The sequence below is a fragment of the Salvelinus sp. IW2-2015 genome, linkage group LG6.1, assembly GCF_002910315.2.
Source record: "Salvelinus sp. IW2-2015 linkage group LG6.1, ASM291031v2, whole genome shotgun sequence".
In the NCBI taxonomy this organism is placed as follows: Eukaryota; Metazoa; Chordata; class Actinopteri; order Salmoniformes; family Salmonidae; genus Salvelinus; species Salvelinus sp. IW2-2015.
In genome coordinates this window covers 12,423,761-12,439,579 of record NC_036845.1, presented here as the reverse complement: position 1 = coordinate 12,439,579, position 15,819 = coordinate 12,423,761, and the positions used below count along the sequence as shown (strand labels likewise).

Below are 15,819 nucleotides of genomic sequence, written 5' to 3'. Positions count from 1 at the left end.
GTTAAAAGCGCATTAAAATCACAAATGAAGTCAAAACATGGCATTCTGCCTCTTGAAACTTATCAAACACATTTGTTCAGAAGGCTTTTAAGGTTTCTGATAGACACTTGTTGTGCTGAACGGTATAGTCTCATTCATACACAGTAAAACCTCTGCACCTTGGTAGTGTTGGTATTCTGAGGCCAGGATTGTAAAACTCAGGGACGTTTATGCAGCTATTATTCAACAAACCTCATGGGCTCAAGGGCTTTGGTGCAGTTTGAATCAGGAGATTCATGTTTGGATGTTGCCCCATTGTGTTACTACTTCATTGAGCAATCATTAAGGATAAGTTTGTCCTCATCTGTCCATACAAATGAGAAAAGGAGAAAGCCGTGCTGCTTTTGCATCAAGTCAAGGCCAAGTTTGTTCTGCAATGTACAAGAGAACAAACAAAATGCGATGCTTCTGCGCACTACGCCTTCATCAGGGAAACACGTGAACTAAAAGGTTCATACAGTTGTTTTCTCCATAATTACCTCCATCTTTTTCCACACTCAGCTGTTTGATCCAGTGTTCGTGTCATTGGCTTAAAACATTAGAGCTGCACTGTGCTGACGAGGTGTCCCCTCCACTGAACACAAACATACATGGACACATGCCACACTTGAAGTTATTATACAACACTTTACAGTATTTCTGTGGTAAGGAGTATGTTTTACTGTAATTCTATGATAGCTCACTAATTACGACATGGCAACACACACGTGTACACACAGGGACACAGGCGCACGCACGCAACGCACGCACGCACGCACGCACGCACGCACGCACGCACGCCGCACGCACCGCACGCACACACACACACACACAACACACACACACACACACACACACACACACACACACACACACACACACCAACAACACACACCAATCACAGTGTGTCTCAGAAGACTTACAATTTGAGATGTTCTGTCAAAGTGTATTGTCATCACCAGAGCCTTATTTACAGGTAGACTAAGCATTCTGTGAAAGCCGTCTATTCGTTAGTCACAAGGTGTGTAGGTGTTTGTTTGCAATAAGTCACAAGATGTGCGTGGCCACTCTAATAACATTTGACATTGTAACTTGATCAAGGGCTACAAAGCACACCACTGTTACCTTTGCAGAAAGGAACAAGGTTAGACACCACAACAATAAGCTGCTAATGGACTTGTTCAACACTCAGGACATTGATTTCCTATTGATGGATGCATTTGGTTTTCTGTTATTGACTTGGGGTGTTTAATTGCCAATCACTGACTTGGGAGCTCAGTAACCCTTGAATAGCTCTCATAGAACTGTTTCGGTTGCAATGGTAGACGTACTTTTTCAACTTTTGTTATTTGATTTACCATATAAGTGGTCAGGGTCTATAATTAGGGTCAATTCTGAAAGCATTTCCTAAAAAGACCAATATGAAATGGAATACAGATTTAAAATTGAAAATGTAGATGGATTTGACCCTACACTTGATAGGTGCATTACTCATACTTATGAGTCACCTGTTTTGCCAGAGTTATATACAGTATGATATTGTTGTGGTATTTCCTCCACTGACTGCCAAGCTTTGTGTTTGTTTCATGGTTGAGCTCATCTTTCGCTTGAAACTGACCTCAGATCTGTGTTGTGTCTCTATCTGGGCTTGTCCACCGGTGGGTGTAGAGGGAATACGGGTGGGGCCGCTAGCGGGTGTCAGCCAGTGATAAATAAGGGAACGCATCCCTCTGCTCCGCTATCCTCGCCTCTGTAACTCTAAACCCCTAGCTCACCACATTGGAACTAAGAATAGCAAAGAACCTGCACTCTCTCTCCCTCGCTTTCACGTTTTCTTTCCTTCTCCCTCGCTCTCTCCCTCTCCCTTTTGAATCCATAGCTTCAGTTCTATAGGAGTGTGTTCATTTCAGTTCAGTTTCCGGAGAAAAAAGTGTGCTCAGTTAAAATGTTGCAGTGTTTGTGTGTTATGGCAGTGCTTATTTGTGCATTAATGTGGACAGCAGGGTTCTCCAGGGAAATGTGTGTTTATCACTGGAAATACAGTTATTATTACCATCATACCGTCAGAGGCAACACTGCGGACTGGCAACAATAATACTCAATAGAGATCATAATGAAAAGGGTGCGTACTGGCGGCAGAGAAGTCAGGCGCAGGAGAGCAAAAACTGTGTTCCAATGGAACAGTTTAATAATAAAAACTACCGTAAAATAGAACAAACAAACAATGGGTAACAAAACCCGTCACACACCAGCATACGTGCACAAGCACTTACAATAAACAATTCCGGACAAGGACATGGGGGGAACAGAGGGTTAAATACACAAGATGTAATGATGGAATTGAAACCAGGTGTGTGGGAAGACAAGACAAAACAAATGGAAAATGAAAAGTAGATCGATGATGGCTAGAAGACCGGCGACGCCGACCACCGAACGCCGCCCGAACAAGGAGAGGCATCGACATCGGCGGAAGTCGATGTCGAATAGCAGCACTGTAGAAACTCACATTACAACTTACATTACAACGGAACGACTTGATTAGCGTAGTGTTAGCTAGCTACATAGTTGTCTTTGCTGTCCTTGTATCCAAGATAATTGTGTAGTTTTTGAGAAATTGTCGAGGTTACCTAGCCAGTTAGAGGTTACCTAGCCAGCTACACTTTCAAACAAAGTCAACAACGCAGCCACTGCTAGCCAGCCTACTTCACCGCCAGCAGTACTATATCATTTTAGTCAATAAGATTTTATTTATTTTTGCAACGTAAGCTTAACTTTCTGAACATTCGAGACGTGTAGTCCACTTGTCATTCTAATCTCCTTTGCATTAGCGTAGCCTCTTCTGTAGCCTGTCAACTATGTGTCTGTCTATCCCTCTTCTCTCCTCTCTGCACAGACCATACAAACGCTTCACACCGCGTGGCCGCCGCTACCCTAACCTGGTGGTTCAGCCGGAGACGTACGACACGTGGAGTTCCAGGTCTCCGGCAGCCTCTGAACTGGCGATCTGCGGCCAACAAGGCAGAGTTCATCTCAGCCTATGCGTCCCTCCAGTCCCTCGACTTCTTGGCACTGACGGAAACATGGATTACCACTGATACCACTGCTACTCCTACTGCTCTCTCTCGTCTGCCCACGTGTTCTCGCACACCCGAGAGCTTCTGGTCAGCGGGGTGGTGGCACTGGGATCCTCATCTCTCCCAAGTGGACATTCTCTCTTTCTCCCCTGACCCATCTGTCTATCGCCTCCTTTGAATTCCATGCTGTCACAGTTACCAGCCCTTTCAAGCTTAACATCCTTATCATTTATCACCCTCCAGGTTCCCTTGGAGAGTTCATCAATGAGCTTGACGCCCTGATAAGTTCCTTTCCTGAGGATGGCTCACCTCTCACAGTTCTGGGTGACTTTAACCTCCCCACGTCTACCTTTGACTCATTCCTCTCTGCCTCCTTCTTTCCACTCCTCTCCTCTTTTGACCTCACCCTCTCACCTCCCCCCCTACTCACAAGGCAGGCAATACGCTTGACCTCATCTTTACTAGATGCTGTTCTTCCACTAATCTCATTGCAACTCCCCTCCAAGTCTCCGACCACTACCTTGTATCCTTTTCCCTCTCGCTCTCATCCAACACTTCCCACACTGCCCCTACTCGGATGGTATCGCGCCGTCCAACCTTCGCTCTCTCTCCCCGCTACTCTCTCCTCTTCCATCTATCATCTCTTCCTCTTGCTCAAACTTCTCCAACCTATCTCTCGATTCTGCCTCCTCAACCCTCCTCTCCTCCCTTTCTGCATCCTTTGACTCTCTATGTCCCTATCCTCCAGGCCGGCTCGGTCCTCCCCTCCTGCTCCGTGGCTCGACGACTCACTGCGAGCTCACAGAACAGGGCTCCGGGCAGCCGAGCGGAAATGGAGGAAAACTCGCCTCCCTGCGGACCTGGCATCCTTTCACTCCCTCCTCTCTACATTCTCCTCTTCTGTCTCTGCTGCTAAAGCCACTTTCTACCACTCTAAATTCCAAGCATCTGCCTCTAACCCTAGGAAGCTCTTTGCCACCTTCTCCTCTCCTGAATCCTCTCCCCTCCTCCCTCCTCTCCTCTCTGCGGATGACTTCGTCAACCATTTTGAAAGAAGGTCGACGACATCCGATCCTCGTTTGCTAAGTCAAACGACACCGCTGGTTCTGCTCACACTGCCCTACCCTGTGCGTTGACCTCTTTCTCCCTCTCTCTCCAGATGAAATCTCGCGTCTTGTGACGGCCGGCCGCCCAACAACCTGCCCGCTTGACCCTATCCCTTCCTCTCTTCTCCAGATTTCCGGAGACTTCTCTCCTTACCTCACCTCGCTCATCAACTCATCCTTGACCGCTGGCTACGTCCCTTCCGTCTTCAGAGAGCGAGAGTTGCACCCTTTCTGAAAAAACTACACTCGATCCTCCGATGTCAACAACTACAGACCAGTATCCCTTCTTTCTTTTCTCTCCAAAACTCTTGAACGTGCGTCCTTGGTCAGCTCTCTCTGCTATCTCTCTCAGAATGACCTTCTTGATCCAAATCAGTCAGGTTTCAAGACTAGTCATTCAACTGAGACTGCTCTTCTCTGTGTCACGGAGGCGCTCCGCACTGCTAAAGCTAACTCTCTCTCTCTGCTCTCATCCTTCTAGACCTATCGGCTGCCTTTGATACTGTGAACCATCAGATCCTCCTCTCCACCTCTCTCGAGCTGGGCATCTCCGGCGCGGCCCACGCTTGGATTGCGTCCTACCTGACAGGTCGCTCCTACCAGGTGGCGTGGCGAGAATCTGTCTCCGCACCACGTGCTCTCACCACTGGTGTCCCCAGGGCTCTGTTCTAGGCCCTCTCCTATTCTCGCTATACACCAAGTCACTTGGCTCTGTCATATCCTCACATGGTCTCTCCTTAATTGCTATGCAGACGACACACATTAATCTTCTCCTTTCCCCCCTCTGATAACCAGGTGGCGAATCGCATCTCTGCATGTCTGGCAGACATATCAGTGTGGATGACGGATACCACCTCAAGCTGAACCTCGGCAAGACGGAGCTGCTCTTCCTCCCGGGGAAGGACTGCCTGTTCCATGATTCTCGCCATCAGGTTGACAACTCATTGTGTCCTCCTCCCAGAGTGCTAAGAACTTGGCGTGATCCTGGACAACACCCTGTCGTCCTCAATCACATCAAGGCGGTGACCCGTTCCTGTAGGTTCATGCTCTACAACATTCGCCGAGTACGACCCTGCCTCACAGCAAGCGGCGCAGGTCCTAATCCAGGCACTTGTCATCTCCCGTCTGGATACTGCAACTCGCTGTTGGCTGGGCTCCCTGCCTGTGCTATTAAACCCTTACAACTCATCCAGAACGCCGCAGCCCGTCTGGTGTTCAACCTTCCCAAGTTCTCTCACGTCACCCCGCTCCTCCGCTCTCTCCACTGGCTTCCAGTTGAAGCTGCGATCCGCTACAAGACCATGGTGCTTGCCTACGGAGCTGTGAGGGAACGGCACCTCCGTACCTTCAGGCTCTGATCAGGCCCTACACCCAAACAAGGGCACTGCGTTCATCCACCTCTGGCCTGCTCGCCTCCCTACCTCTGAGGAAGTACAGTTCCGCTCAGCCCAGTCAAAACTGTTCGCTGCTCTGGCACCCCAATGGTGGAACAAACTCCCTCACGACCAGGCAGCGGAGTCAATCACCATCTTCCGGAGACACCTGAAACCCCACCTTTTAAGGAATACCTAGGATAGGATAAAGTAATCCTTCTAACCCCCCCCCTCCCCTTAAAGAGTTAGATGCACTATTGTAAGTGGTTGTTCCACTGGTATTATAAGGTGAATGCACCAATTTGTAAGTCGCTCTGGATAAGAGCGTCTGCTAAATGACTTAAATGTAAATGTAAATGTAAGTCGTGACACATAAGTTGCTCACGAGACACAGTAAATTAAAATAGTTTGTGTGCTTAAGGCCTAGCTACCCAGGTTCTCTCACACTGGCTAGTTCTAATAGGACACCAACACATAGTATCCTTCGCTATTATTATCTGCGAGGTCATATCTGTCAAGATCTGTCCAATCTGTATCCCTGTCTCACAAGTGCATCCTCTCCTTTCTCTTGCTTCTCCCCACAGAAAGTGCCCTGCTCTACCCCAGGGGTGTGTGGTGTGTTTGTGACTCTAGCTAGGAGCCCAGCCAGCCTGCAGATATGTCAAAAAGCGACCCACGGGACATCGACGAGGATGCCATCCTCAAAGGGATGAGCCCTGAGGAGATAGAGGCGCTGGAGTGTGAGCTGCTGGAGATGGACCCCGAGGTACTGAGGGCCCCAGAGGGCCCCTTGTGGCAAATAAGGGAGTTAATTGTAGAAAGGATAACTCCAGGGACTCAAAGACTGAGGTATCCACAAGGCTCATAGTATAATAATAATAATAATGTGCCATTTAGCAGACGCTTTTTATCCAAACGCGACTTACATTCATATATGCATACATTTTACGTGTGGGTGTCCCTGCGAACCGAACCCACAATCCTGGCATACCTTACACAACAGATTCACTGATACACACAGAACACTAACACAACTGAGGCACTGCCAATAACATAATCCCCATGTTATCTTGTTCTCTGACATTGTAAGACTTACTTAGGAATTTCCTGGGGATTACGCAGCTTTATACTGTAGTTACAAATCGTATAAATCCATTTTCCAACATCTCAAAAACCACAGTCTCACACAACCAGCTACTAGAACCCCAGAGGATTCAGAACTCTTTGTACAATGTCCACATGGCCTCTGACCCCTACTGTTTCTGTCCCAGAATGCCATCCTGCCAGCCGGGTACCGCCAGCGTGACCAGACCAAGAAGAGCTCAACGGGGGCGTTTGACCGTGACGCCCTGCTGGATCACTTAGAGAAAACAGCTCTGGAGCACGAGGACAGAGACGACCTGGTGCCCTTTACTGGCGAGAAGAAAGGTACGGTACACTACACTACTGAACAGCTCTATTGACTCCACTACTCCACACTYSACSYGGGGGGGGGGGGGGGGGGCTCTTACATGAGTGGCTTTTTGGTCCCGACCCACAGTTTCAGAACCACTGCTTTAAACTGAAAAACAATCCAATGTTTTTAACTTTATAAATAAGTAATGATAAGTGTAATTTTAGCGGTTTGTGTAACATTGAAATGGAAATGAGATGCATACAATTATACAATAGAAAATGTAGTTTATTGGAGTTTATTCACAAAGCCCATATAAACCAGGGCTTTCTTAGTGTTTTCAGAAACAATCCAAATCATTGTTTTACTAAAACAAAAACAAATCCACTGTAAGGGGAATATTACAATCATGTCATTCTTTAGAATCTCAATAGAAAGTTATATGATACAAGATACATACTGAGAGAACAAAGGTTTTCCCCTGGTGCTATAGGTACTGTTTGTTTACAGTCTGCTCATGACCCCTTGGATACTAGTTGCCCTGACAGTCCCTCTGTATGTGTCTTTCTCTCTACTTCTCTCCTTCTTCTCTCTCTCTCGCTCTCTCTCTCTCTCTCTCTGTCCCTCTCCAGGGAGAGCGTTTGTTCCTAAGGAGGGCCATGGAAAGATCCCCGACCATGAGCAGATCACCCTGGAGCCTGAGCTGGAGGAGGCTCTGAAGAATGCCACAGACGCTGAGATGTGTGACATCGCAGGTGAGAACCTATCAATTTTTTACATTTTTGTCATTTAGCAGACGCTCTTATCCAGAGCGACTTACAGGAGCAATTAGGGTTAAGTTCCTTGCTCAAGGGTACATCAAAGGATTTTTCACCGAGTTGGTTCGGGGACTCAAACCAGCGACCTTTCGGTTACCTGGCCCAACCGCTAGGCTACCTGCCGCCCTATCCCTCTCTGTCCTTACATTGTTTCAATGTGATGTTGCCCAATACTCCCAGCTGGTATTAAATAGAACATTGTGGCCCCGCCCGCTTTGGGAGAAAACAGCCCATGGTTATCCTTGGTTACCCCATTGGCTCACAGCAAAAACTTGACCTTTTTCAAAATCTTATGCCTGGGGCTGGTCCTGTGTATTGTGACCCAATTGTTTACAGTGACCCTGGCCTATTTTATTATTTTGTCATAAGCCCATATTATTCCATTGCTCATTGGTCCATAATATTATTGTTCCAGTGCTTCACAGACCCAATCCCACACATACAGACATGCAGAGACATGGGATGTGGGACATGGCATGGGGGGGGCTCCAATTTCCTGCGCTCAGCAGCAACACGAAAATAAGCTGGCCAAGAGCCACCAAAAGAAGGGAGGAATGGAAAGAGGGATGGGGAGGGAGTCAAAGACTTGTCTGTTGGGTAAAGGTACTATATCAATTTACACCAAACAAGAGGCAACCTTGTTTTAAACGTAATTAATTGAATCAACATGTTTTAATTTTTTTCATGTTTACCCCAATGGAGATGTCAAATGCTTGAACAGATATGTTGGTCTCATAATGCGGTCATCACTTACAGTGCCAACCCGATTTGTTGGTTGTTTTTACACTCACACTGTGCTTACTTCATATCAACGCATAACAAGGACTTCATAATTTACTGCATCTGCAAAATGTGCTTTCTGACATTGTTTCAAAACAACTCAATTATTTATGGTTCAATTTGATATAGGTGATTTCCACCCCAAAAAACACATAGTACATTTTCTGTTTCCAAATGATATCTAATTCGATGAGAATTCACGCCTCGGCCTCTTTTGAGCTGCACAACCATATGAGACCATAACACCCTTATTCACATATCATTCAGAGTATGGCCCAGAACAAACACTGTTTATCACAATAGTTAAATCCCACTCCGTATCCAGCCACGGTGCAGGGGAGGCAGGCCTCCTGACTGCTTTTCCTTTAGCGGCAGAGCCACAGCCACAGAGCAAAGGCGTCTGGAAAGTGACAGTGGGGGAGTTTGGGGAGTGGAACTGTYTGTCCACATAGATTAGCCTGTCATTAACCCCCTCATTGAGAACACAGTTTTGACCTTGGAGGGAGTCCAGATGAGGATTAAACTTTCGTTAGCCTCTGTCACTCTTTTGTTTGGGGCTGGATCTGAGTCCACAATAGCATAGCTGCCTGGCCGGTTCCACCAGCAGCAAGGGAGGGAGAGGGACCTCAGTCAGTTGAGATTTAATTAATGCTTTTTATTCACTCTTAATAATACTGATGGTATTTGGGGAATTGTTGTTATTATTGAGAGGCTGGGATGTACTGTAAAGCTACTGTAGAGTCAAGCCGGGTGACATTGGCACATTTTGCACCAGACCAGCTGTCTCTGGATCCCTGTCTCCTCACAAGGCCTTCCCTCCCATAATTCCCAGCCTGCCCCAGGTCGGAGCCTGTGGGCGGGGGGGCGGTGGGGGATTGCTGTCACAGCAGTTGGTGTGTGACACAGTTTGGTGGCGAGGGGCCGTCTGTAATGAGACTGTGAGAGATATTCAAAGCGCTGCCCTCTACTGGGGATTTGAGCAAAGCAACAGCAGCTCCAGTCCAATATTTTTAGGAGCCCATTGTTCTACGTCCCATCTTGTAAAATTAGGAGTGCTTAGCTGAGCTAACTCACCCACATATTTGGAATTTAAAGTACTTGTCCCCAGGGCATGGTGTCAAACTGAACAATACAATGGCCTCTATGTCTATGTATGCATCTAAATTAGGGGCCAATAACCATTCATTATGTGTTGGCCCATTTTCAGTTAGAATAACATTGGGCTTGGTGTGTCTGCATGGCTCGCATTAATGTTTGGTTTCATAACGTCCTTAGGGCCTGGAGGCACTGAGATTAGAGACAGTGACTGCAGCTCTCTCTGTAAGAACTGAGGAAAGGCTACAATGTCCTTATCTGGTCAAGCAGACACACAGAGTAGGCACGTGCATAACATGGTAAATACTGTACCTCATGATACAATGTACTGCACAGTGTTGGGTGTATACTGTAAATGTACAATTCAGTTGTTGAAATAGATACACCTCTCTACATGAAGATATGTAGAGTATAATTGAGATTGGGAGACCTGCCTATCAAAACAATGCCCTCATAAATAATTGCAGTCACATACACTCTCAGTTTAGTTATAATGAAGGCCTTGTGATTACTTACTGGGACAATAACATGCTAAAGGTCTCAGCTGACAGCMACCATTAATTATGTTGAACTGAGGAAATATTACTGYATGYTGAATGAGAGTTACAGATATATAAATCAGTCCCATTTCTTTGCAGCTATTCTGGGAATGTACACACTGATGAGCAACAAGCAGTACTACGACGCCTTGGGCACCACTGGTACCATCGCCAACACAGAGGGCATCAACAGTACGTATGAAGAGGTTGACCAYCAGAGCAGAACARACCTACTARGGTATTCAGTATATTACATGTTTAGGAAAMTCTTACACTAACCTGTGATACTCCTGTGCTTTTAGGTGTAGTAAAACCAGATGCATTCAAGATCTTCCCAGACGAGCCCCCCAACCCCACAAACGTGGAGGAGACCCTTCAGCAGATCCAGAATAACGACAGCAGCCTGTTTGATGTCAACCTCAACAACATCAAGGTGAAGCCTAGTGGGCTTTAGATCCTGTGGTCTGAACGTACATAGTGACCAATTCTACAATGGAGGATGAGATCACTTGATGGTAGCGTGTAGCCTCGTGTGTTATGGCGTACTGAATCAGCATAAAGTGATTGACATCTGTCCGTCCTGTAGGACATTCCCATCCCAACGCTGAAAGAGATCTTTGAGGCGATGAAGGGCAACACTCACGTGGAGTATCTGAGCATTGCCGCTACCCGTAGCAATGACCCCGTGGCCTATGTGAGTACATCTTTCTCCCCCAGACTAGCAACAAAGAATCTTAATTTTCACATCTTTATTGTAATTTTCCCCGTGCTACTAATGAATGTGACTCTAGTAACATAAGTGTGTTTGTGTGTGAATCAGGCTGTTGCTGAGATGCTCCAGGAGAACACCACTCTGCAGAGTCTTAACATCGAGTCCAACTTCATCACCTGCGAGGGCATGAATGCCATCGTCAAGGCCATGGCCAACAACACCACACTGACCGAGATCAAGATCGACAACCAGGTCAGACACCCATACAGAAAGTATGCTGTAGTATGAATACATACATTTGAATAGTGCTACATACTGTATGTATGCTGTATAAACAACTGAATATAAAACAAATTCCTTATGAGTTCCTCAAGAGACATGAAAAGACTTTGGAGAGAGAAAAAACAATGATAAACATAACAAGACAATGCTATGATTGTATTGTGTGGTTATTGAAGTCCTTTTCATCCTTTAACCCACCCCACTCCTAGAGACAGAAACTGGGGGACTCCTGTGAGATGGAGATTGCCACCATGTTGGAGAACAACTCCAGCATCGTAAAGATCGGCTACCACTTCACCCAGCAGGGGCCTCGGGCTAGAGCAGCCATCGCCATCACCAAGAACAATGACATGAGTGAGTGTCTTGAGAATGCATGCGTACTGTCAATTATTGTATTTCAGTTGTGCTTCGTTGAACATGGTCAATTTTTAAGTGCTTGACATTCTTCCTGTTAGGGTTTTTGTGACGAGGCTGTCATAATACCCTCAGAAAGTGGCAATAATTCTGAGATAATGACAGATTACATTTCAGTTCATGTTTAGTCCTAGGGTGTTCTGCATGTTCGACCTGTTACTGACGTATTTCAGCTTTCGGATGACCCTTGACAATGCACTCTGGCTGATTCATATGGTTCCTTTTCTTTCTCTATCCAGTTCGTCAACAGAGAGTAAGATGAGACGAGAGTGGAGCAACAAGATTGCGCTCACAAGACGCTAGCCTATCAATTCAGCCCCTTGGACCTAACAACTCTAAAAACTGCCATTGACAGCTTTGCGCTAGCTTTGTCAATGGGGCGCAACAAACCCTTACAACCTCTCTGTGCTCCTCATAAGGCCGGGTGTTAATTTCTATGTCTGTGTCCAAGCTTTCCATTTCATTAACCACAAACAGCTTTTTGTAGACCATTGAATTCATCATAAAAGCATTGTAAAAAAGCGTTGTAAAGTGTCGTTTATGCTTCTAGATTATGCCATGAAAACACACTCAGAAAATAACTGAACTCCTACATGGTGGTGGTGCTATATCTAGGAAAAGAAAATCTGTAAATACTTTAAATAAACGTTTAAATAATGAATTGTTTTAATGGGCTGAATGTGATATTTTTGCCATTTCATCACCTCATGTGAACATACATAATATTCAACATTCATCATTTCCATGGTTCAAACTTCAGAGCTGACACAAGGTACAAGCAGATACAAGAGTATACCGTGTGCTCCGAGATCTTGAGAATCGGAACAATTCAATACCTCATTGAGCCTGCCGGATCCCCAAACCTCCTGACCTATTTTTACTCCCCCCATTGGGAATGTAACCTAGTCCTCTGGGCTTGAGTTACCCTTCCCAGAATATAACAACTTTTAAAAGGGTCTGAAGGGGAGGGGGCACCCATATGCACCCAAGGAGATTCATGAACCTTCACCAAACAGCTGCTAACCTCTGAGGATTTTCATAGCATTGGAGTGGCTCCATTCTCCATGTACACATTCATTTTATACCTGTATTAAAAGCAATGTTTTGATTATCATGCTCAATTTAAGCAACATTTATAATTTATTGTTAAGAAATGTCACCTAGAAGGTTTTGAATAAATGGGAGACGGGTTTAGAAACCTTGATTGCAGTGGTACGGCTACATCCATAAAGAGTGACATTTGGCACAGGGATCAGGCTTGTAATGATTTACGGTCAGTATTGCCATACCAGATGCTATTCCTGGGGTTATTTATTCCCCTTTGATCATTCAGCCACAGTAAAATGAATGTGTATTTATAGTTATGTAGGGTACCAAGCAAAGTATTTAGTGACTGACCTGGTATACAGTTCTAAGTTAAGTGGTGCTTTATTTTACTCCCTTGTATCTGGGTTATTCAAACAGACATTGAACATTGTGGCTAGTTAGCAGTGGAGGACAACTTTTGTTTAGTCATCTAAAAGTACAAGTAACATGATAGAATCAACATGACTTATTGCATTGACAATTTAACTCCATAACATCATCAGTCTTGAAGACACAAGACTGCGTCGACACAAGAGCTAAAAACTGTCAACAAACATTCCAAACGTCTTGTGGAAGTCACGCACTGAGCTCAAAAATAATGATCAGGTACTCAGTTTTTGCCACACTTCAACGTCATCATTTAAAACTAACCCACGGTAAGTCCATACGCTCCCTTTCTCTAGGTTATCCAATATATAAAGTGGTCTAGGGGTGAGTCACAAATGAGAACCTTCAGAAGAATGTTAACCGATGGCTCCACTACCAAGATTAGCAGTAATATTGTCCTATCTGCTGTTGATTTATGGTAAACTCACAGAAGCTTAGCCTTAACAGGGGAGGTGTTGGACCTAAATAAAATGGGCAAACGGAATAAGACAAAGGGTGCTGAGAATCAGTCAGAGCATTGTCTCAAGCACCAATGCATCTTCCCTGAGGCATGGAGGCAGTTCAAGATGATCTAGTACTGCTCTTATAGTGTTGTCATTACCGCAACAGAGTGCACTTCATAACTGTTGAGTCAACAGATGTATGTCCAAACGGGACCTTTGTGTCAGCGGCAGGGTTTGAGGAAAGGGCTAYGGATTGTGGGAAGGTGGTGGTGTTGGTCTGGTCACTGCTGCTCATCTGGTCAGCCCTCTGTTGAGTCAGTGGGGGGAGAGGATGGGAGCAATGAGGGTTCCTCTTCATCTGAATCAAACTCCACATTCTCATCCTTTACCCACTGGCCACTCCTGTCCAGCAGCCATCCCGCACTGAGGCAGAAAGTGAAAGAGAGGTGGTAGAAAAGTTAAGATGGCATACTGACCTCTGGTGGTGAACTTACATAACTGCAGCCTTCACATTTGAAAAACAACTAAATTGAATAACGATGTCACACTACCCTGCTAATGTTCACATGGGGAAAGGCAAGTTTAATAAACTATTCAAAACAACACTTAAAATATGCATGAAGCCAGTGAGAAATTGGAATCAACTGACAAATGCAGATTAGCGGTGACGCTGAATGAGAGTCAAGACTTTCTATGTACACAGTACCTTTTCAATTTAAGGTAATGCTCCATCTCGCTCCTCCTTTGAGCTGTCAAAGGTTCTGACTCCTAGGTCGCCGTTGTCTGAGACTCCTTCTTACACACTTCCTTATTTCTCCCGATTAGACACGATCCCTGATTGACTAGTGAGGATGAATGGCAATGAACAAAAGGGTTAGCGGTGGAGACCAATCATTATAGATTTGTAATATGACAATGTTATTTGCAATAAATCTAGACTTTACCTGCTGTATTACTGTTGGAACTGGGTAATGACATGATGTCTTATCATTGTCTCCACTGACATTTGATGTGGTGATGATAGTCTTGTGCTGGAGGGGCTGATGTCACAGTCTGGAATGGAACACAGTCCGGAACTAGTACTTAGTACTGGAAATACATTTTTAAAAATATCAATGAAAATGTGATTGTAATAACGTGTAGGGTACTACTCACAATAACATATCACTTTCAGCATAGAGTACCTGGTCTTTGTGTGACAACTGTTGTATGGCACAGTCTTCAGTAAGGCGTGGTGGGTGAGTTTACGTGTCTGTGTCAACAGGGGGGCAGAACTAGAGGGTTCCTATGGGGAAAACAAAAAACAACATGACGCATAGTCAACACTCCAGTTTACACTAGTCTAAAGCCTCAGGTTTACAAAGACAAAATATTTCACTGAGTAACCGAGCTAGTTATATAGCTTTACCTGTTGGCTATCTTCAGCTTGAACATAGTTTTCATGTTTTCGTTTAGATATCTCATTTTTCAGTTGAGTTTTCTTTCCATAAAACCACTTCATCCCTGGCAAAGAAAGGATTAGTGTAGGTTCATTCAGCTTTCACAGATGGTTTTGATATAGCTTCCTGCTTGGGAAAACAATTGATCATTCATATGTACCACCTTCGAGATGTCTTTTCCCCTTTCTGTGTACTGTCAGTATGTCAACTGTATCAAAAACAGGGCGGTATGAACACACAAGGCAGGTGTATCTGAAAGGGAATTAGGAAAAAATGCAGATGCTCATGATAAGTGCTTGCTCTGCCAAATTAAAACAACAGTAAGATCTGGGTAAGGATTCATTCCAGTTGATAGCAATGATGCCGGTGCTTCACCTTCCATTTTTCATCAAGGCTGCCTCATCCTCTGGAATGAAATTGGACAGGAGATCTGCAACACGCCGTTTCTGGGAAATAAATAATTAACGTTAGCAAGCTACGTTATCTAACTAGCTAAATACGTTGTTAGCTAATATGAAACAGTACAAATGACAAACGTTAGCATGTAGCTAGCTAAAGTAACGTTAGAATCAGTTATGTATGGTCACAAGCTGCTCCATGCGTCCAAACTGATTTATGTAAACAACAACTAGTAAGATGGCTTACCTTGAGGATATTCAATTGACTCTGATCATTGCCATCTCTTTTAAACGACATTTAGGTTTAGCTAAATATATTTGGTAGTTGAATGTCTTTATTTGCTAATAGTTAGCTACTCCAAACATCTTCAAAACCGTTTGTAATTTAGCTAACGTTACTTCCTGCTTTCAGTGATGAATTATGGGAGTTGGTCATACCACGGCAACCATGGAAACTGACAG

The 15,819-nt window shown here is 45.0% G+C and overlaps 2 protein-coding genes across 2 annotated transcripts; one reads left to right on the top strand and one right to left on the bottom strand.

Annotated features, from left to right (window-relative positions):
• The first annotated feature begins 465 nt into the window (after positions 1 to 465).
• On the top strand, positions 466 to 12,270 carry tmod4 (tropomodulin 4 (muscle)). The gene is made up of 10 exons (XM_023989096.2): positions 466 to 489; positions 6,156 to 6,337; positions 6,843 to 6,999; positions 7,597 to 7,719; positions 10,296 to 10,388; positions 10,499 to 10,629; positions 10,783 to 10,890; positions 11,017 to 11,160; positions 11,400 to 11,544; positions 11,844 to 12,270. Exons 2-10 carry the CDS (start codon positions 6,230 to 6,232, stop codon positions 11,864 to 11,866), a joined length of 1,032 nt encoding a protein of 343 aa, XP_023844864.1. The 5' UTR covers positions 466 to 489; positions 6,156 to 6,229; the 3' UTR covers positions 11,867 to 12,270.
• scnm1 (sodium channel modifier 1) lies at positions 12,249 to 15,814 on the bottom strand. Its single transcript, XM_070444004.1, is given in 9 exon segments — positions 12,249 to 13,943; positions 14,227 to 14,327; positions 14,460 to 14,505; positions 14,507 to 14,602; positions 14,705 to 14,805; positions 14,929 to 15,023; positions 15,123 to 15,211; positions 15,335 to 15,405; positions 15,605 to 15,814. Coding segments are annotated over 9 exon segments (774 nt in total). The 5' UTR covers positions 15,656 to 15,814; the 3' UTR covers positions 12,249 to 13,819.
• Between the last annotated feature and the right edge of the window lie 5 nt (positions 15,815 to 15,819).

What these genes read in the sequence shown, in the direction of transcription:
- tmod4 (XM_023989096.2), top strand. Translation starts at nt 6,230, where the DNA reads ATGTCAAAAAGCGACCCACGGGACATCGACGAGGATGCCATCCTCAAA. An exon ending in TGCTGGAGATGGACCCCGAG is followed by an intron (nt 6,338 to 6,842) that starts GTACTGAGGGCC and finishes TTTCTGTCCCAG; the next exon opens with AATGCCATCCTGCCAGCCGG. An exon ending in CAACACAGAGGGCATCAACA is followed by an intron (nt 10,389 to 10,498) that starts GTACGTATGAAG and finishes CTGTGCTTTTAG; the next exon opens with GTGTAGTAAAACCAGATGCA.